This window comes from Eurosta solidaginis, unplaced genomic scaffold (genome assembly GCF_040869045.1).
Source record: "Eurosta solidaginis isolate ZX-2024a unplaced genomic scaffold, ASM4086904v1 ctg00001057.1, whole genome shotgun sequence".
NCBI classification, from domain to species: domain Eukaryota; kingdom Metazoa; phylum Arthropoda; class Insecta; order Diptera; family Tephritidae; genus Eurosta; species Eurosta solidaginis.
The window spans coordinates 935,878-957,988 of record NW_027136900.1 but is presented as its reverse complement, the minus strand read 5'-3'; the positions used below and the strand labels follow the sequence as shown (position 1 = coordinate 957,988).

Sequence of the window (22,111 nt, the reverse complement as noted above, 5' to 3'; positions counted from 1 at the left end):
TGCATAGTTTTGTAATTCTTTCTTTATTTTCTTATTCAAACTGTCTATTGAACATCATCGTTTCAATAAAGTATTCCCTTAAAGCGAACAATAGATAATTTCTTCTTATTTTGTGTCCAACATTACTGCGCAACTCGTAACGTTGCACAGGTTATGGGCCCAGGAAGATTTCTTTAAGTAAATAGAGATCACTTTGTCGAAAAAGTGTTGGACGTGTGCATAATTTTTTTTTATCGAGTCGTCTCGTAGCGTAAAAAAATTGGGAGTAAGAATAATAAGAAGTTTCATTTATTTAATGTTTGAGAGGCGTACCACCAAAAGAGCACACCAAATTTAGTTGAAAGTCAATTGGAGGTCAACTTCGTTATTGCTAAAGGCATATTTCACAATTTTTATCCAATATCGCCTGTCGCAGTTTCCCGTTATAGTGTATGGTACAACAACAAAGAACATTCGATCGCCGCCATTAAATTAAAAGAAATAGTGGATTGCAAGGAAAATTATCGTTATCGTCTTATATTTGAAAGTACTCATATTTGAATTTCTCATTTTAAAATGGACTTGTTTTCAGATCAAAAAGAAGGAAATAATTTCATTGGTCACAAGTTAAATGGTTCTAATTATAGGCTATGGAAATTTCAACTAACCGCGTATATCAAAGCGCATGAAGCAAGCAATGAACGCGATAATTCAATCCATAGACACAGAGCATTCAAATCTTGTTTTGGCATGCAGCACAGCTAAAGAAATGATGGAAAAGTTAAGCAGTGTCTATGAAAAGAACTCCGCGATTCGTGTAATGACACTTTATGAGGAATACTTTTCACTCAAAATGGCGGATGATGAAAGAGTCGTCGGGTACATTGCCAAAGTTAATCAATTGTCATCTGAAATTAAGCAGCAAGGTGAAAAATTGTCTGATACGTTAAAAATGGTGCGTATAATTAGTAGTCTTCCGGTAAAATTTAACAATTACAAAACTGTTTGGTATAATACTAAAGACACACGCACACTCGATACGTTAATGTCATCATTACAATTAGAAGAAGACAATTTAAACCGAATAAGTGGTGATCAAAACACATCAGATGCAGCATTTGTGACAAAATTTAAACGTAAAAGTGAAATCAAAGCGAAATCGAAATCAAACTTAAATGAATTAAAAAAGAAAACCAAATGTAATTCGTGTGGTCAAATTGGGCATTGGGCAAGGGACAAAAAGTGTCCAAAGTACAAATATACATCCAATGAAAGTAGACAGAAAGTAAATTCTGATACTAATGAGATTTCGTGGTGTTCCGTTGTAAATGCCAAACAAGAGGAAGAATCAAAATCAGATTTTTGGTGTGCTAATTCCGGAGCATCAAGTAATATGACTTCTCGTCGTGAATGGTTCATGGAGTTAAATACACCGGAAAGAAAACGGTCAAGTTGGCCTATCGTTTTAGTTTAGAAATTCGTGGAATTGGTACCATCTTACTTGATGCAAGAGTAAACAATCAGTGGGAGCCGCGTCGCCTGGAAAATGTTTTATAGGTACCAAAGCTAAAAGAAAATTTATTTTCAACTGCATTGTTGACTGAGAAAGGTTCAAGTGTAATAATCGAAAAATATGGTTGCAAAATAATCGATAAAGCAAAGAGAATTGTTGCAACAGGTAAGCTTAACGAAATGAATCAGCTCCGAATGGATTTTCGTTTGCGCATAGATGAATATGCTAATGTAGCGGCTGTATCACTTGAACATTGGCATCGTCGTATGGGTCACGTAAATGCTGAATCAATCAAAAGGATGCGTAGAAACGATTTAGTAATCGGTATGAAGTTGTCGGACAATGCAAAGTTTTTCTGTGAAGATTGTCAATTTGGAATAATTACCAGGTCAACACTTAAAAGGTTAACTCAAAGGGCGTGTTCTTCAGTTGCTGGCGAGTATTTACACATGGACGTGTGCGGTCCCATGGAAGTGAGTGGAATCGGTGGGTATAATTATTTTCTTTTGATCAAGGATGAGGCAACAACTTTTCGCTTTACGTATTTGTTGAAGACCAAAGATGAGGGCTATGAGTGCCTGAAATCTTTTATTCCCATGGTTCGCAATATGAATGGTGCGCAGATTAAATTCGTTCGTTTTGACAATGGGACGCCAGAGCAGAATGGTCGAGTTGAGCGAGAAAATAGAACCATTCAAGAAAGTGCGAGAACCATGCTGATTGCTAGCCTAAGTTTTTATGGCCTGAGGCAGTACGAACTGCAACATATTTGTTGAATCGTGCAACAAATAGTAAGTGTATTGGCAGTACGCCATACGAAAAGTGGTTTGGTCGAAAACCACACCTGGGCCACATCAAAATTTTTGGATGTAAGTGTTTTGTCCAAATCCCGGTGGAAAAAGGTCGTAAAAAGTGCGATCCAAAGGCAAAGAAGGTTCATTTGGTTGGGTTTGACCCCACTATCAAGAATTTTCGGCTATATGACCCAGAGAACCAGACGATTTTTCACAGCTGCAATGTTCGTTTTAATGAAGTTGAGGCCAAAAAGTTCATTATTCAGGACAGCTCCGATAGTGAAGACGAGGTAATTGTTCAACATCAAAAATCTCACAGTGAAACTGGTGCAAGCGATGAAGAGCATTTTGAAGATGCGCAAGAGAAAAGCGTAGGCAAAAGAAACAAGGAACGGTATGATTTGCTACTAGGAGTCAAGCCCCCAGATCGTTTGATTGAGACTGTATGTTGTGCGACCGTAATTGAGCCAGTAACATATGAAGAAGCTGTGAAATCATCAAATGTAGAACAGTGGAAGCATGCCATGGACGAAGAATACTACTCGTTAATCAAGAATAATACTTGGGATTTAGTCGACCCACCCGAAGATCAAAGGGTTGACAATCGATGGGTATTTAAAGTTAAAGAGAAAACAGATGGTTCGATTGAAAGGTTTAAAGCTCGTTTGGCCACGAATTGGCTTTACCCAACAATATAGTGTAGACTATGAGGAGACATTCAGCCCTTTATCCAAATACACATCAATTCGCACAATCTTATCTCTGGCAGCAATGAACAAAATGCAATTAAAACAGTTTGACGTTAAAACTGCATTTTTGGACGGAAACCTAAAAGAAGATATTTTTATGAAACAACCGGTTGGTTATAACGACGGCAGTGACCGCGCATGCAAGATGAATAAAAGTTTGTATGGATTAAAGCAGGCATCGCGGTGCTGGAATGAGGAATTTACGTCTTTTCTTCGTAAATACAATTCAAGGTTAACAATTTCGATGCATGTGTATTTACTCGTTACAAAGATGCTTCAATGACAATTATTGCAATTTATGTGGACGATGGGCTGATAGTTACCAACGACAATGATGAAATCGACGCAATCATTTTACATTTACAGGAAAATTTTGAGATAACAGTATCGGATGTCAATCGTTTTTTGGGGCTAGAGCTTCAACGGCTGCAAGACGGATCAATATACATACATCAAGGTGCCTATGCCAAGAAAATTCTAAATCGTTTCGGTATGATGGAATGTAAACATGTGTCAACACCGATAGATCATAATCAGAATCTTGGCGACTTCTTGAATGATGAACGAGACACAGAATATCCATATCGAGAAGCAGTAGGAAGCCTGATGTATCTGGCAACTGGAACGCGGCCGGATATAAGCTATGCTATTGGGGTTGTAAGTCGGTACCTCGACAAACCAACTTTGGCCCATGTAAATGCAGTCAAGCGCATCATGAAGTATGTAAAGGGAACAATTCAAGTTGGTATCCTTTATAAAAGTGATAGTTAAATCTGAATGGATATAGTGATGCTGACTATGCTGGAGATAGTGAAACAAGAAGGTCAACTAGTGGTTATGTTTTTAACATTGGTTCTGGTGTCATTAGTTGGGCATCAATGAGACAACAATCTGTTTCAACTTCTTCGACAGAGTCCGAGTATGTCGCGGCATGTCAGGCTGTGGAAGAATTAGTTTGGTTAAAAGGACTCTTGACTGAGTTGGTATTAAAGTCGGATTTGAATGCAAAATTGTATGTGGATAACCAAAGCGCAATACGTCTAGTTAAGAATCCGATGTTCCACAAACGAACTAAACATATTGACGTGCAATACCATTTCATCAGAGAAAAGTATCAAGATGGTCACTTCAGCCGTTGAACAAGAATCGACATAAATATCTCTGTAGCTTAATGGAGTTAACATCATAACTTTCATTTTGTTTGCAACAATGAGTGGGAGTGTTGAAAAATACGTTGTAATAAACAAAGGAATCAAAACATTCGGCAGCACTGTTTTTGTGAACGGAGTAACACAACACACACATTCCTTTTGTACATTATTTTGTAATTCCTTTTTTTTTTCTTATTCAAGCTGTCTATTGAACAACGTCGTTTCAATAAAGTATTCCATAAAAGCGAATAATAGATAATTTCTTCTTATTTTGTGTGCAACATTACTCCGCAACTCGTAACTTTGCACAGAATTGAGCGGGGTTACATAATATGTAGGTTTGTGTCTTTGAATTGAGCACCTACATAATTGGTCCAGAGATGGTGCGCTTTTGTACACGAAAGTAAATTTCGATATTTGGAGAGATTGTTCGAATTTGCAATAGCATTTTTCTATGAATTATAAGCAAATAGAGTAATATTTGTTAATAAAGATAAGCCTATGCACTGCGGCTGATCCATACGAATCGATTCATGTAACTTTTATATGAGTTTACGTATGCTAAGTATGCGAAACAGCCTGTCAGTTGATTGTATTTGAAATTTGCTGGCGTATTAATATATATAGATGATAAAATAATTATTGTTAGGCCTTGAGCTCTATTCGAAACCGCGATCTTACAAATCAGTAGGTTGATATAACAACACACATTGCAAATTCTATCAATTTACAACGGTTTTGTCCACTTTCACTGATACTGTTACCCTTGTTCATTTAACTTCTGTATAGGTTTTTGTTGGTTTCCCTCTTTTTAAAAGTTTTGCTTTCATCAGAGCCTAATTAGTGGTTTGAATTTTTCCTAACATTGCTTTCCTAACAAAATGTACATTGTTATCTTCAAACCACTTTCGTTTGACACTAACTTAATGTACTGGACCATTATCCATAAGAAAGGCTGTAGACGTTTCTGAAGCCGCTCTTTCACGTAAACAAACGTCAGTGCAGATGGTTCCCATCGTAAAGAACGGCCTGGATTTACGCCCGCATTCGCAAATAGCTTACCAAACCAGAATCCTTTTGCCAAATTTTTCTATCCGGATGGTCTCTCCGAATTAGAAATGACATCTCCAGACTGCAAGTAGTAACTTGGTACCTCAGGTCCATTTTCAAATACAGTTCGCCGTATTTGTAAAATGATATAAAAAATCTTACCAAAAAATAAATATAAAATGATAATTATGTAAACAATGTAGGATTGGAAGCTAGGTTTCCACCTCCAAGTGAACGTAAACATATGCTGCTCGGCATTTAATTCTTTCCGACAGCACCCTCAATTATAAAAACAAAAACAAAAAAAAAATTAATGAAAGGCGCGATAGGCACCAAAGAGATTTTAGGCCGAGCTTGTCTTCCAATTTGCGTCATGCTGCTAATTTTCTTTTTTTATATAAATTGGCGGTACGGGACCTACATGTTTAATACCGACTCCGAGAGGCATCTTCTAGGCAGATGAGTTTTCACTTACAAGCTTTAATTGGCAAAAATACAGTCATGCTTGCCAAATCAATCCCGAGGGGTGATATTGCTCCCGCTGTTGCCTTCTGACATCACAGCTTCTAAATTAGGCCTTGCGAGTAACACAGCAGTAGGAAATGCGAGCTGCAGGAAGAAACGGTTGGGCACGTGCCGTGTTCGTTTCATACTCTCGTGAGGGCAAGGTACCATCTACTAGGAGCGGCAGAGTGGCTAGATCTCGGGGCAGTTATTAAGCTGGGTCCTAGAAAACGTCTACTATTGCCAAGGGGACTCAGTTATTTTATAAGTTCTGATACCTAATTGATGTTATTCAGTTTGGCGGTCAAACACATTTTGGTAACACTATGGACACATTTTGGTAACACTATGGACATATTCAATCTGTGTGTGGTCGTTATTGGAATTAAATGGTTTTTGAACATTATTTATGTGTTGAATACCGGGTGGTATAAAGAACTTAAATGAATTTTGGTCGTAAGTAATTGAGATCTGAACATATTCTTTAATTTTAGGTAACTCTGATCAAAATCGATATAAATAAATGTAAAGTATGCAGCTTATTGGATTATGCTGAATAATTGAAGGAATACCATTACTTATATTCATATGAAGACAACTCCTTAATAACTACGAAGCACAGAAAGTTGGGATTTTTAATAAACTGCTTCTTATTAGCTTTGATTACCAGGGTAAGATGCATTCATAAATTAATAACTCGAAGTTTATATTTTTACTAATTAAAGGAGATTATGTAGCTACATCGAAAAGTATATATCTTTAACCATAACAGTGCAATCACATGGTATGCAAAAAAGAGTGGCTTTATTGGAATCCTCGTTACAGCTCGACAGTTTCACAGAAATGCAACCGCAACCCACACAAAATATGGTAAGCCAACATAAAGAGAATTATTAATTAGCCTTAAGGTGAGTTGGTAATTTTCGGAAAACACTAAGCAGAAACTGGCTTTTGGGGAAGGTTAGGTTAGGTTGGGTTGTAACTTCCCTGATAGGGGAAGCTCACTTGGACAACATGAAGGTCCGTTGTGATACCAAATATAATAAACTAAAATAACGGTGACGTAGATATAACTACTTAGAGAATCGTTGGGTAGCAACGATAAAGTTCCGAATGATCCCGATCTCAACCTTGGATAACTCCTCGGGAGATCCAAGTGAGTCGCGACCGAAATGTTGTTGTTGTTGTTGTTGTTGTTGTTGTAGCAATGCTCGCCCCACCTAATAGCCGCGACCGATCACAAATTGTCATCAATATCCTCTAACGGGAGTCCAAGCAAACTTGCCGTTTCAACAGGGGTGGACCATAAGGAAAGGGGTGTTAGAGGCGTTGGTTCCACATTACAATTGAAGAGATGGTTGGTGTCATGTGGGGACACATTGCAAGCGGGGCATACATTTTGTATGTCAGGGTTGATTCTGGATAGGTAAGAGTTTAACCTGTTACAGTATCCAGAACGAAGTTGAGCAAGAGTGACACGCGTTTCCCTGGGGAGTATGCGTTCCTCTTCCGCGAGTTCTGGATATTTTTCTTCAAGTACTGGATTCACCGGGCAATTCCCGACATAAAGCTCCGATGCGTGTCTATGGAGTTCACCAAGGACCTGCCTATGTTTTTTCGCTTCATACGGCTGGGTTCTCAGGTGCCGTATTTCCTCAAAATGCTTACGGATATGACTCCTTAGGCCCCTAGGCGGTGCTGGTTCGTCAATCAGATGTCTGTTGGGATGCCCAGGTTTCTGGGTATTCAACAGAAACTGTTTGGTCAGCATCTCATTTCTCTCCCTGATGGGGAGTATTCTCGCCTCATTATGCAGATGGTGTTCTGGGGACATAAGAAGACAGCCCGTGGCGATTCTGAGAGCAGTATTTTGGCAGGCCTGTAGTTTCTTCCAGTGGGTAGTTTTTAGGCTTGGCGACCATATGGGTGACGCGTAGCACGTAATCCGCTGGCTAATTGCTTTGTATGTGGTCATGAGCGTTTCTTTATCTTTTCCCCAGGTACTGCCAGCAAGGGATTTGAGGATTTTATTACGGCTCTGAATTCCCGGAACAATTGCGGTTGCGTGCGCACCAAAATGTAGATCCTGATCAAACGTCACACCCAAGATTTTGGGGTGTAGGACAGTCGGTAGCGTAGTGCCATCGACGTGGATGTTCAATATGGTCGACATTTGGGGCGTCCATGTTGTAAATAAGGTCGCGGAAGATTTAGTCGGTGACAATGCCAGGTTTCGCGAGGCGAAAAAACTGGAGAGATCAGGGAGATAGCCGTTTATTTTATTGCATAGCTCATCGATCTCTGGGCCTGGGCCTGTGGCCATTATTGTGCAGTCATCGGCGTAGGAAACGATTGTGACTCCTTCCGGTGGTGAAGGTAGCTTAGATATGTAGAAATTAAACAAAAGTGGGGATAGGACACCACCCTTATTCAATTCTCCTTGGTTTTGATGTTTCGTTTCTGAATTGCACCGATGCCTGCCGACCACCCAGATAATTTGTGGTCCACCTTTTAAGACATGGGGGAAGGGTAGACCCTTCCAGGTCTTGCATTAATGAGCCATGGTTGACCGTATCAAAGGCTTTTGATAGGTCTAGCGCTACGAGTACTGTTCTATGGTGGGGGTATTGATTCAAACCGCAATTTGTCTGGGTGCTAATGACATTTAGCGCGGAGGTAGTGCTATAGAGTTTTCTGAAGCCATGCTGATGAGGGGCTAGCTGCAAATGTGCTTGGAAGTAAGGGAGCAAAATGGCTTCAAGCGTCTTTGCCACTGGCGATAGGAGAGATATCGGACGATATGACTCACCTACGTTAGATGGTTTCCCAGGCTTTAGTAGCGGGACCACCTTGGCCATTTTCCATTTCTCGGGTATGGCAAAGGTGGAGAGAGACAGGTTGAAGACATGCGCTAAATATTTGAAACTCTCTTTCCCTAGGTTTTTAAGCATCGGCATGGCTATGCCGTCTGGGCCCACTGCTTTGGATGGTTTAGCGCGACCAATAGCGTCCTCAACCTCTCTAGCGGTGATGGTGATTGGTGACGCGCTGAATTTGTGTTTATGTGCGTGTCTATTGGCTCTCCGTCTATCTTTGTCGACCGTAGGATGCATTATATATTGTCGGCAGAAAGCGCTCGCGCATTTTTCCGCATCCGACAGCACCTTATCGCCAAAGGCGATGGAAACATTGTCTTTGTGCTTAGTCGGATTCGATAGGGACTTTACGGTGGACCAAAGTTTACCTACACCGGTAGAGAGGTTACAACCTCTTAGGTGCTCTTCCCATTTCGCCCGCTTGTGTTCGTCCACAAGCAATCTGATGCGTTGGTTTATATCCCTTATTTGGGGGTCGCCTGGATCAAGCTGTCTTATAAGGTCGCGTTCCCTCGCTAAGCTCGCGGCCTCCGCCGGGAAGTAGGGCCGGATTTCGGGAATTCTCCCGGCGGGAATGAAATGTGCCGAGGCGGATTCAATGACCTTACGGAAGGCACGCTCCCCTTGGCGGCCATCAGTCGGGATAGGGAGGGCAGCAAAGCTGCTGTCTGTTGCAGATTTATATTCTTCCCACTTTCCTTTTTTGAAGTTTATGAAAGTGCGTTTTTCGGTGACGATGAAGTCGACGGTACGCTCGAACGAAATAAGCATGGGCAGGTGGTCGGATGCCAATGTTACCATCGGCTGCCAGTTGACGCAGTTTACGAGTTCTGCGCTCACGATTGAGATATCTGGCGAGCTATGACAGCTTCCTACCATACGTGTGGGGGCATCTCCGTTTATTGTGCAGAACGTCGTTTCTTCTATTTGATCCGCCAACATCTCACCCCTACTGTCCGCCCGCAAGTTTGAATGCCATAGGTCGTGATGTGCATTGAAATCGCCTAAGATAATGCGATTGTTGCCAGTGAGTAAGGCCTCGATTTTAGGGCGGTATCCACTGGGGCAACAGGTGACAGGAGGGATGTAGATGTTGATGATTTCTAGATTTGCATCGCCTGACCGGACAGATAGGCCTTGACGTTCTAAGACATTGTCCCTGCGGTCGATGCCAGGATCAAATATATGATATTGCACAGAGTGGTGTATAATAAACGCGAGGCCGCCTCCATTTCCGCTCTCGCGGTCCTTCCTGTGGACATTATACGCAGAGCAGGTCTGCAATGCAGATCTTGCTGTGAGTTTAGTCTCTTGAATCGCAGCAATGCGGATGTTGTGCCGCTTCATGAAATCGACTATCTCCGTAATCTTCCCAGTTAGTCCATTACAGTTTAACTGCAGAATTCTGAAGTGCATGAGGGGTGACGCCGCCACTCTAGGGGTAAGTGACGGGTGACTACGCCTAGGTTGTGGAAGGCCAGGACGCAACTGCTGTTGTGGCCTTGGGACTGGGCGCCCTTGGGCAAGCATTGGGGTACCCGGATGATTTGGGTTTGCGACCTGGCAACATGGCGCGATGAAACCCGTCGAGGGGTTGCCGTCGCGGAGACCAGAACATCTAGGAAAGTGGCACCACCCAAGGCAGGAGCTGCATTGAGCGGATGTCGCAAACCTATATACTCTGTGCTGGCAGACGGTGCAAACGGAGGTAGGGACTAAGAGTCTGTTTCCCTGACCTGCACGACTGCTGCCAGAAAAGAGGGGGGAGAGAAGAAGACGGGGGCAGGGGCTGATGCTCAGCATTGCTACCAGCTCTACTACGAAGGTAGTAGTTATGAGTGGTATCAGCTGTTTGAGTTGGCGCCGTGGGGCGCGAGCAGCAGCGGGTACTTGTTGTGGCTTGGGGAGCAGCGAGGCTGCTGGAAGGTAGTGGAGGGGCGCTAAGGCGTAGGCTACGGGACGCCCTTGGGCGTGAGCAGCAAGGAGCCACAAAAAATTTATAAAAGTTACGTGGACGTCGGGTTTTGGGATCAAGCCCAGAACAACCTGTCCGATGCAACCATCCCTTGCACGAGACACACTGAACAGAGTATGACCGTCCTAAAAAGATTCTTTCCTGGAAAATGCAGCAAAACCATTTCTCAGGACCGGGGTCAGGAGACGGACCCGGATTGGGTTCGATACCTTCCTGGAGTAAGAGAATATGTAGCAGTCCTGCTGCAAGCAGCTGCTGGGAGGATGACAATTTGTGGGAGGGACGAAACAAATTAAATGGGGACACACTGAAGTGACAGTCCTTGGTCGGGAAAAATCCCAAGTCGCTCCGGTACATAGAACCGACTGCCTTGGGAAGCGTCGCGACCGAAATACTTTTTCCTAGTTCTGGCAAAAGCTGGGCAATCAAGCATAAAGTGATTTGGTGATTCCACCTCATCATCCTCCATACAGCTGCAGCAGGATAGAGTTTTCAATATATTGAGACGTACCGCATGGATACCCATGGGACAGTGCCCTGTCAAAACCCCAATGACCATTGATAGGTGAGCCTTAGTGAAACCAATTATTTCAGCAGACCTCCTGCCTTCCACTTTCGGCCAGAAAGATCTTGCTACCCTGCAAGACGTAGTGTCCGCCCAACGTTTGCTGAGCTGACTCGAGGCCCAGTTATGGGGGAGCAGTCCACAGGTGGCTAGCGGAATCCCGAAATCCCTACAGCCATCTTCATCTGGTTCAATTGTACCGATTCGGGCTAAGAGATCCGCTTAACAGTTACCCGGAATATCACTTAGGCCCGGGACCCAGATAATCTTAATTGTAAAATAATTCGATGTAATCGCAAGTGAGGTCAGGCACTCGCAGACCACCCGCAATCGCACTGTAGTTGAGCTCAATTCCTTTATAGCCGCTTGGCTATCAGAGTAGATGTTAATTTCCCTAACCGCAGTAGCACTGGATAGCATTTCATCCACCACCCCTTAATCGCAGCAACTTCCGCTTGGAATACGCTGCAGTGATCAGCCAACTTAAACTTGCGGCTTACATTTAGCTCTTGGCAAAAGACCCCCTGCTAACCCTTCCGTCCAACTTCGACCCATCCGTGAATAAGTTAACCGGTCCCATACCCAGCTAATTCCTCTTCCCCACACCTCCCTCGGGGGAATGACTGGGGTGAAGGTTGCATAGGGAGCGGTTATCGGCATACAATAGTTCGCCCTGTCCGGGATAAAGTCGAAACTAGTAAGGAGGCTAGGTGTCCGTAGTCAGAAACCCATAACCCATATCACGAATCCTGACCAACGACCGGGCCGCGGCGCTTCCCAAGACAGTCGGTTCTATGTACCGGAGCGACTCGTGATTTTTCCTAACGAAGCACTGCCATTTCAGTGTAACCCCATTTAATTTGTTGCGTCCTTCCCACAAATTGTCATCCTCCCAGCAGCTCCTTCCAGCGGAACTGCTCCATATTCTCTTGCTCCGGGAAAGTATCGAACCCAATTCGTGTCCGTCTCCTGACCCCGGTCCTGAGAAATGTTTTTGCTACATCTGCCGGAAAATAATCTTTTTAGGACGGTCATACTCTTGTCAGTGTGTCCAGTGTAAGGGATGGTTGCATCGGACAGGTTGTTCTGGGCCAGATCCCAAAACCAGACGTCCACGTAACTTCTATAAATCTTGTGTGGCTCCTTGCTGTTCACGCCCTAGGGCGTCCCGTACCTACCTTCCTGCAGCCCCGCTGCTCAGCAAGCCACAACAAGTACCCGCTGCTGCTCGCGCCCCACGGCGCCACATACTCATACGGCTGCTCACACTCATACCTACATTCTCCGTAGTAGAGTCGGGAGCAATGCCGAGTATCAGCCCCTGCCCCCGTCTTCGATTCATGAAGCGGCACAACATCCACATTGCTGCGATTCAAGAGACTAAACTCACAGCAAGATCTGCTCTGCACACCAGTTCTGGGTATATGTCCACAGAAAAGATCGTGACAGCGGAAATGGAGGCGGCCTCGCGTTTATCATAAACCACTCTGTGCAATATCATATATTTGATCCCGACATCGGCCGCAGGGACAGTGTCTTAGAACGTCAAGGCCTATCTGTCCGGTCAGGCGATGCAAACACAGAAATCATCAACATCTACATCCCTCCTGCCACCTGTTGCCCCAGTGGATACCGCCCTAATATCAGCGCCTTAGTTAAAGGCAACAATCGCTTTATCTTAGGCGATTTCAGTGCGCATCACGATCTATGGAATTCAAACTTGGGGGCGACAGTAGGGGTGAGATGTTGGTGGATCAAATAGAAGAAACGACGTTCTGCACAATAAACGAGACGCCCCCACACGTATGGTAGGAAGCTGTCACAGTTCGCCGGATATATCAATCGTGAGCGCAGAACTCGTAAACTGGCAGCCGATGGTAACATTGGCATCCGACCACCTGCCTACTTCACCTGCCTACTTCACAGAAAAACGCACTTATAAACTTTAAAAAAGGAAAGTGGGACGAATACAAATCCTTTACAGACAACCGCTGTGCTGCCCTCCCTATCTCGACTGATGCCCGCCAAGGGGAGCGTTATAACCGCACTGCGTTACCCGCTTTACGCAACAAAACACACCACTGCGTGCAATTGGCATCGCCGTCAGCTGTTGCTGAACAGCAATGCCAATTGCACTCAGCAGAACCAATCATCAGCGGTAAAAAATGATGGCCGCTGAGCTTGGCCGAAAAAACGAGCCCGACGGTTTTTTCGTGAGGACAAGCAAAGTAACCGGCCAAGCCATCAGAACGCGCTAGTGATTAAAAACCAAAAAGAGAAAAAAGTAAATTGAACAAAACTAAGTGGTGGTTGTGCGGTTGTAACTAAAAAGTTAAAAGTCTAAGTAACTGAGTTGAGAAATTAAAGTGTAACTATATTTTACGGCTGAAACATAAAGAAATGAAACGATAGCGAATTTATTGAAAAAAATTAAAAAGACTAAAGTTACACGTAAATAAAGACGAAAATTAAAAGAACTAAACTAAGTGTACTATTATTGGAAATAAGCAAAAAGGAAAGAAAGTTTGTGTGTCCAGTTCAACAAATGGGCTGCATACTCGCTAGGGCGAGTATCCAATCCACAAGCGTGGTTATAAAAATTGCAAAATGGTTGGCGATGAAAAGCCAACCTTACATGGCGACCGTGACGCCGGGCCTCGAAATGGCGGCCATAGTGGCGAAGAGGCAGGCCTCTTAAAACCTAAAATTATAAAAATTTAAAAATCAAAAAAAAAATTTTTTATTAATTGAAAACGAAAATGAATTAAACCACCAAACAAAAATACAAAAAATTACAAAATCGAGAGAAAATGAAATATTAATTACAACAAAATACACATATACGAAAAGAAAAATTTACAAATAAAAATCCAAAAAATCTACAAAAAAATTTAAAAAACTATAAAATCGAAAAAAAAATACAAAACTTATAAAAACCCTACAAAAAAAAAAAAAAAAACTAAAATCTACACAAAAAAAAAGTTCCTTCGAAAACTATAAAAAATTACAAAAAAATTTAAAAATTCGAAAAACCATTACAAAAAAAATTATAAAATATTTAAAAAAAAATCTACAAAAGAAGGACAAAATCAAAAATTACCAAAAAATACAACACTATGATACACAAAACTTATTGAAACATAAACATTTTCGACATTAAAAATAAAAATTTTTCAAGGATGCATATGGAAGTGGTGGTGGTGGTTTCTTTGTCCGTTGCTAGTGCAGAAAAATTAGAAAAATAAAAGCGGAAAAATCAGAAAAATATAATAAAACTACTTAATAAAAAACGGAAATAATAAGAAAATGTTTTTCTATAATAAAAATACTAACGAAAACAGAGATAATACTTAAATACAACAAAAACTCAAATATACTTGTGCGAAAACATTTTGAAAAAACTGTACCAAAATTGCGAAAAAAACGGCACTAGCCACGCCACCAGAATAACGGAAAACCACCGTACACCAAAGGAAAGCCGAATAGCGGAAGACGAGTGACGCCAACGCCAACAGCAACCGAAGCAGCAGAACATCAGATGCAGTAGCAGAATCCAAACGGCAAACCAAATAAAGCAGAAGTCGGTATGACGCACAGTGTGCGAAAATCATTTTTATACGCATATACACAAAGATTTATATAAAATTACATTTTTCATTCGTTTCATAAATATTTAAATTAAAAGTTATATTACATATCACATATATTTTCTCACTTTTCACAATTAATACAAAATTCTTTACATTATATATATAAAACCGGTTTTTATCATTTACCTAAAGCGTTAGATAACACAATTACATATACATATATATGTGTGAACTTACGGGTAGGCACAGTGGGACAGAGTTGGAAAACACCGAAAATTTTTTTTTTCTGTGAGTTTCCTTTAACCGGCTCAACTGGTAAATTTTCTGAAAAAAATTAAAAGCAGTTGCCATCTCCAAAAAAAAAAAAAAAAAACATTAAATAATTTTTATAAAACAGTGAGCTCCATCAAAAACAATACAAACAAAAAAAAAAAAAACATAATTAATATTTTTTGCATAAAGCGGTGGTTCCGTAGTTAACCAAAAAGATTTTTTTTGCGTAAACGGTGGTTCCGTACAAAACCAATGACATTTTTTTAATCCCGGTGCGTCCGAGGATATTCGTATAACAAATTTGAAAAGATGCGGTGCGCCCGTATCTATAAAAATAAAACCATACAATTTTAATAAAAACGGTGCGTCCGTAAAAGCACGAATCACATTGAGATCTTTTTACTAAAGCGGTGCGTCCGTTATCAACAGCCAAGTCCTTTTACCAAAATAACATATTTTCTTTGAAATCAATTTAAATTAAATTACTTCAATATACATTCAATTTATCATTAAATATTCAGTCTTTCATTAAATTGCCGAATAATTCTTTCAATTTCACGTCAACATTCAATTCAATTTCAATTTCTGTTAAATCTTCGTAAGCAATTTCTACAAATTCGACTTTAATCAGTTTAAATATTTCTTCTTTGCTTCCTACTACATATGTTCCTTAGAAACCAAAAAGTAGTTCCCAGAATTTCAGAACAAGACTCAGATTCCAATTCCAAAAATTTTAATTCCGAAAGTTCCGATTCCGATAATCTTGATTTTAAAAGCCCAATTTCTGAAGGCTCAACCACATATTTGCCCAGTACAATCAAAAACCTTTTTGTTAGACTTTCTTTGTCCGGAGAATTTCACGGATTTGAGGAATTGCCCGAAACAAATATTTCAAATCCTCCTAATTCCGATACAAATATGGCGACTCCTGAAGAAAAAAGGACATTTATCGGCATATGTGCTGGTATTATGCGTGAAAATTTTAGCGGTGAGCCCCTAGGTCTCGAATCTTTCATTACTAAAATTGAGTTAATCGAACAATTTGTCGACGAAAATTTAACAAGCATTTGTATTTCATATGTTAAATCCAAACTCGATGGTAAAGCTCGAGAAGCGATACCAACTCAAGTACTTTCAGTTAACGATATAAAAATAGCACTACGTAACCGTATAAAACCCGACAACTCCAAAGTTGTGGCCGGAAAAATTGCAGCTTTGCAAGTTAATAATAATAGTTACACCGATTTTGCAAAACGCGTCGAGGAATTGTCTGATGCTTTAGAGCGTTCGCTCATTATCGAAGGGATTACTCAGACCAAAGCCCGTGAAATGGCCATCGAGCAAACAGTTAACGTTTGCCGATTGAACGCAAAAACCAGTTTAGTCAAGTCAATCCTCGCTTCAACCAATTTTTCTGATTCCAAGGACGTAGTAGCCAAACTGATTGTAGAGCAATCAAATGAAATAAAAGAACGCCAAGTTTTAGCATTTAGGGCGCGGAACAATAACAATTTTAGAAATTTTCAAAGTAAATACCGAGGTCGAAATTTTCAAAATCAAAGTCGTAACTTTAACAATTATGGCCAAAATAGACCATCTTTTAGTAACAGTAACTATGGCAACAACTTCAATCGCGGCAATCAAAGGCAAAATTTCCGTTCCGGCGGTGGAAATCGGAATCAGCCTAACAATAATAATAATAGCAACAATAGTCGTACTAGCAATAACAACGGTTCTAACACTTCCAATAATAGAGGTAGAAATGCAAGCGTCCGGGCTTTAAACAGGGAAGCCCCTCAGGAGCGAACACTGAATGAGGACGAGATAAATTACTAACTAATTCAGCTCACAGTTTTTCTTCTAAAAACGTTTATTGTCTTAACCTAAATTATTCCGATTTTATACAAATAAATATTACTGGCTCTAACAAATTTTGTACATTTCTAGTCGATACACAAGCCGACATTTCGTTAATTAAAATTTCTTCTCTTAATAAAAATTTGTCAATTAATAACAGTGATACAATTAATATTACTGGAGTAACTACAGATACAGTTTCTACATTAGGTACTTTTACAACCAACTTACACTTTTCAAATTTTTATATCAAACATACGTTACACGTGGTAGAAAATGATTTCAACATTCCGTCAGATGGAATACTTGGTAAGGATTTCCTAAAAACAAATAAATGCGATATGAGCTATGCAACAAATTGCATTTCCTTCTGGATAGGCAATGAAAAGATCGCACTTCCCATCCTTCACGGAATGGAAAGCGATACATTTGTTATTCCACCTCGTTGCGAAGTTTATAGAATTTTCGCCTTGGAAGAAGACTCAGAACGCCTTTTCGTGGATTCTCAAGAGATTTCTGACGGTGTTTTCACAGCGAAATGTATAGTTGTACTAGTAATCCGATCATTAAAGTAATAAACACCACAAATAGCGTAAAATACGTAAATAACTGCAACATCCAAACAGAAAAACTTTCTAATTATCACGTTTATAAAATCAATAACCCGGTAAAGCAAGATAGTCGTATCAAAGAACTTAAAAGCATTTTAGAAAAACAAATACCTAATTATGCTGAAAATAAGCTTATTAACTTATGTTTACAATATTCCGATATTTTTGCGCTAGACAATGATAAAATGACAATAAACAATTTTTATGAACAAAAACTAAGACTAAACGATACAACGCCAGTATACATTAAAAATTATCGCCTACCGTATTCTCAACGCGAAGAAATAAATAAACAAGTTAATAAATTATTGGAAAACGATTTGATCGAAAATAGTTTTTCGAATTATAACAGTCCCTTGATTTTGGTACCGAAAAAAGACCTAAATGGCCAAAAATCGTATAGAATGTGCGTTGACTTTAGGGCTGTAAATAAAAAGTTAATTGTCGACAAATTTCCTTTGGCACGTGTAGACGATATTTTAGATAACCTTGGCCGTGCGAAATTCTTTTCTACTTTAGATCTTTTTTCGGGTTTTCACCAAATCCCACTTCACAAAGATTCAAGAGACATAACATCTTTTAGTACTGACCGCGGAGCTTTTCTATGGAAGGTGTTACCATTCGGTCTAAACGTAGCTACAAATTCATTTTCAAGAATGATGTCAATTGCATTTTCTGGTATTTCACCCAACCAAGCCTTTATGTATGTAGACGATATAATAGTAATTGGATGTAGCGAAGCACATCATCTCAATAATCTAAAAAAAGTTTTCGAAACCTGTAGGAAGTTCAACTTGCGACTTAACCCAAAAAAGTGTAATTTTCTTAGACCTGAAGTAACTTTCTTAGGGCATAAATGCTCAGCAAATGGTTTGCTACCAGACGATTCAAAATTTGAAGCAATAAAGACGCTGTCCGAAGATTCGTGGCATTTGCAAATTATTATAGGAGATTCATTCCAAATTTCGCTTCTTTAGCAGCTCCACTGAATCGTTTGAGTAGAAAAAAGGTTGAATTTAATTGGGATGCGGCATATGAGTTAGCTTTCGATAAACTAAGAAAAAGCCTGATTTCTCCAAAACTATTACAATATCCAGACTTCACCAAAGAATTTTTAATTGCGGTAGATGCTTCAAAGTTGGGTTGTGGTGCGATACTGAGTCAAAATCATAATGGTAACGACTTGCCAATTTGTTTTGCTTCAAAAGCCTTTAGCAAATCGGAACAAAATAAAGCAATAATAGAATTAGAACTTTTGGCAATATATTTTGCAATAAAACAATTTCGTGCATATATCTATGGCACTCACTTCAAAGTTAAATCAGATCATCGTCCACTAGTTTATCTATTTAATATGAAAGATCTGTCATCGAAACTTTCCAGAATCCGTTTGGAATTGTACGAATGTACGAATGTTAAATGAAAATCTAACGTAGGTGCAGACGCATTATCGCTAATTTCAATTCAAGAACTTAAAAATTCAAATAATCAAATTTTAGCAGTACAGACGAGGTCTATGACGAAACGTCACGAACAACTACAACAATCGGCTGAGGACATAAACGAAAAAAATATTAGGAGGTTATCGTGCATAACCGAAATATATTGGTAAAAAATTTAAAACATCTGTGTTTTATTTTCCAAAACATCAGACCTCAAGCCGGCAAATAAAATTTATGAAAAAAATATTAAATTACAGGTATTCTACAAATTTTTCATATAATTTTTCCAAGAAAATCCATAGGATAAAAAGCCAAATTTGTCATGACAACGATAATGATAAAATCAATTTAAAAATATATGCGCATTTAAAACATAAAAAACTCCAGTTACTTAATATTGTGTGTACTAACAAAATAATGCAATTAGATGAGTTACTTTTGAAGCTTGAAAAAGAAGTTGGTAAACACAATATTAAGCAAGCAGAATGGCAAAAAGATGACCAAATATTTAAATATTTTTCTATTTCAAAGTACAGGAAATTCAATTTTAAATAATTACAAATACTATTAATAGAGTACGGTTACGGACCACGACAAAAAACTTAAACTAATGGAAATTTACCACAATGACCCGATATCAGGTGGTCACTGCGGAAATAAAAAGCTTTACGCAAAAATGCGTACAAAATATTGACCCGTGATATTGCCACATACGTCAAAAATTGCAAAAAGTGCCTTTTGAATAAAGTCAAGCCAAAAACCAAAGAAAATTTGGTGCTTACACCGACACCCTGCAAACCTTTCGATGTCGTAGTTATAGATACAATAGAACCATTGCCTGAGAAGTATAATGGGAATAGGTTCGCGGTTACCATTATGTGCGACTTAAGCAAATACCTAGTTACAATATCAATCCCTGATAAGACAGCAAAAACAATTGCAACTGCCATTTTTGAAGGCTGCATCCTCATTTATGGCATAATGAAATCAATTAAAACTGATTTAGGAACCGAATATAAAAATGAAATTTTCTCTGAATTAACTAAACTCCTAAAAATCACTGGGATGCTCGGAAACAATGCTGTTACGTCGAAGGATGCAAAAATTTCACCTTTATGGATTTCTATATCTTTGGTCCTGTTAACAAATTCGAAGGTGTTTTTTATGCTGGCACCCTCAAAATTTCCATATTTGCTCAACTCTTTTACCAACCATTTTGCGACGCGAACCAACGGTGATGATGTATTGGAGACGATTTTCCGCATCTTTTCTCCTTCCTTGTGGACCTTTGGCAAACCGTACATTTTGGGTACACTAGGATTTGGCACCAAAAAGGCGTATTTATTGGTCTTAAAAACTTCGCAAATTTTTTTGATGATTAATTTGGCGTCATTAACCATACGATTAAGCGGGGATCGTTTTAAAAGTTGGAAACCATCTTCTTCGATAGAGAGATGCATTCGGCGGTCGTAGTCTTTTTTGTCCATAATAGCTATAGAGTCTCTTCGAAAACACCTGGAAAACAAACAGGCCAACCCGGATGAAATAAAAGTTTTAATTGAAGCATCCCAGATTTGTATGTCCCACAATTGTTTTGCCTTCAGAGATAAGTTTTATTCTAATGACTTCGGTACCAGCATGGGAAACCCACTCTCACCACTAATTGCAGAAGCATTCATGTCCAAATTCGAAAACGATTTGAAAGCAGAAGGTGTCTTACCTCGAATTTGGATCAGATACGTCGACGATGTGTTTTGCATAATTAAAAAACAAGAACTTCAACACACATTGGACACAATAAACAACAAATACGACAGCATAAAATTCACAGTTGAAGTGGAAGATGAACAAAACTCCATAAATTTCTTAGACTTGAAATGCACAAGAGTGAACAATAAAATTGACTATGCGGTATATCGAAAACCCACCTCAACTAACCGTTTAATCACAAGTGATTCTTTCTGCCCCTATCAAACCAAAATAGCTGCATTTCATTCATTGGTTTATCGCCTTGTGAATTTACCACTCTCCGTAATTAATTATAAAAACGAGTATACAAAAATTATTGATCTCGCAACTACCAATGGCTTTGACAAGAAACTCATCGATAAACTAATAAAAAAACATTCCAACTTACACTACAAAAACAATTTAACTACTCTCTTCGCTCAAAATAAAGAAATTAAAGCAAACAAATTAGCACGCATACCATTTAGTTATTTTCCTGCTATCACCAATAATTTATCGAACATATTTGAAAAGAATGAAATGAAAATCGTATATACAAACAACAAAAAATTGAAAAACATTTTGGGCTCCACAAAAGATACTGTCCCAATGCTTGAGCGTAGCGGCATTTACCAAATTAGCTGCCTGGGTTGCGATGCAAAATATGTTGGACAAACTAGAAGGCAAATCTCTGTTCGTTTCAAAGAACACGAAAAGCACGCCAACAATAAACAAATTCATCGGTCTGCAGTAGCAGCACACATTCACACGACAAATGACGACAGCTCAACAAAGCACAGCATCGGCACTGTAGAAGAGAGTCTTCATTTAATAAAAGCTGTGCACAACAACAGAAAGTTAGACGCTTACGAATCTCTCTATATCACAAAAACCAAGATTGCCATGAATGCTGACAACGGGAACATAAATTCCACTCTTTTTTCTTTAGTTTAATACATACATATGTACGTTGATTTGTAATTGCTATAATATTGCTAATATTTTCTATTTTGTTTATATTCTTGACTCCTTTGTTTTAGTAGCGCGTCGCTGATGATGGACAGCAGGTCTGTCCGAAATACATTTGTTGTGCCAAATAAAAAATATATGTTGTTAGTGCATCAGTGTGTTTTTTATTTGACAAACTTATTTTGTAGTCAATAAAGGAAATTGGAGAAAAATCATTTTACTTGTTGTCAGACTACAAACCTTAGGTTCGGCTATTTTAATAAATAAATAGTTCTCGCACAGTTTATGTAAGTAAAATATAGACTACAAAAAACGCATAAAATAGCAAACGATTTAATTAATAAACATAAAATTAAAAATAAGGATATACATGATAAGAGGGCGCGTCCGTTAGCAATTAATATAAACGATAAGGTAGAATTACAAAAAGAACCTAGAAATAAACATGAAAGCATTTACCAAGGACCATATATAGTCACAAAAAT

At 39.4% G+C, this 22,111-nt stretch overlaps 1 protein-coding gene across 3 annotated transcripts in view; it reads left to right on the top strand.

Moving 5' to 3' along the window:
* LOC137235728 (eukaryotic translation initiation factor 4 gamma 3-like) overlaps positions 1–22,111 on the top strand; it is a 938,449-nt gene that overhangs the window by 8,659 nt on the left and 907,679 nt on the right. For 2 of the 3 annotated variants that reach the window (XM_067758597.1, XM_067758595.1), the window contains exons 2-3: positions 6,235–6,411; positions 6,466–6,610. In XM_067758597.1, the coding sequence (XP_067614698.1) occupies positions 6,527–6,610 (84 nt within the window). In that variant the 5' untranslated portion in view covers positions 6,235–6,411; positions 6,466–6,526. The remainder of the gene's footprint in view (positions 1–6,234; positions 6,412–6,465; positions 6,611–22,111) is intronic. The other variant, XM_067758596.1, reaches the window with a different exon arrangement.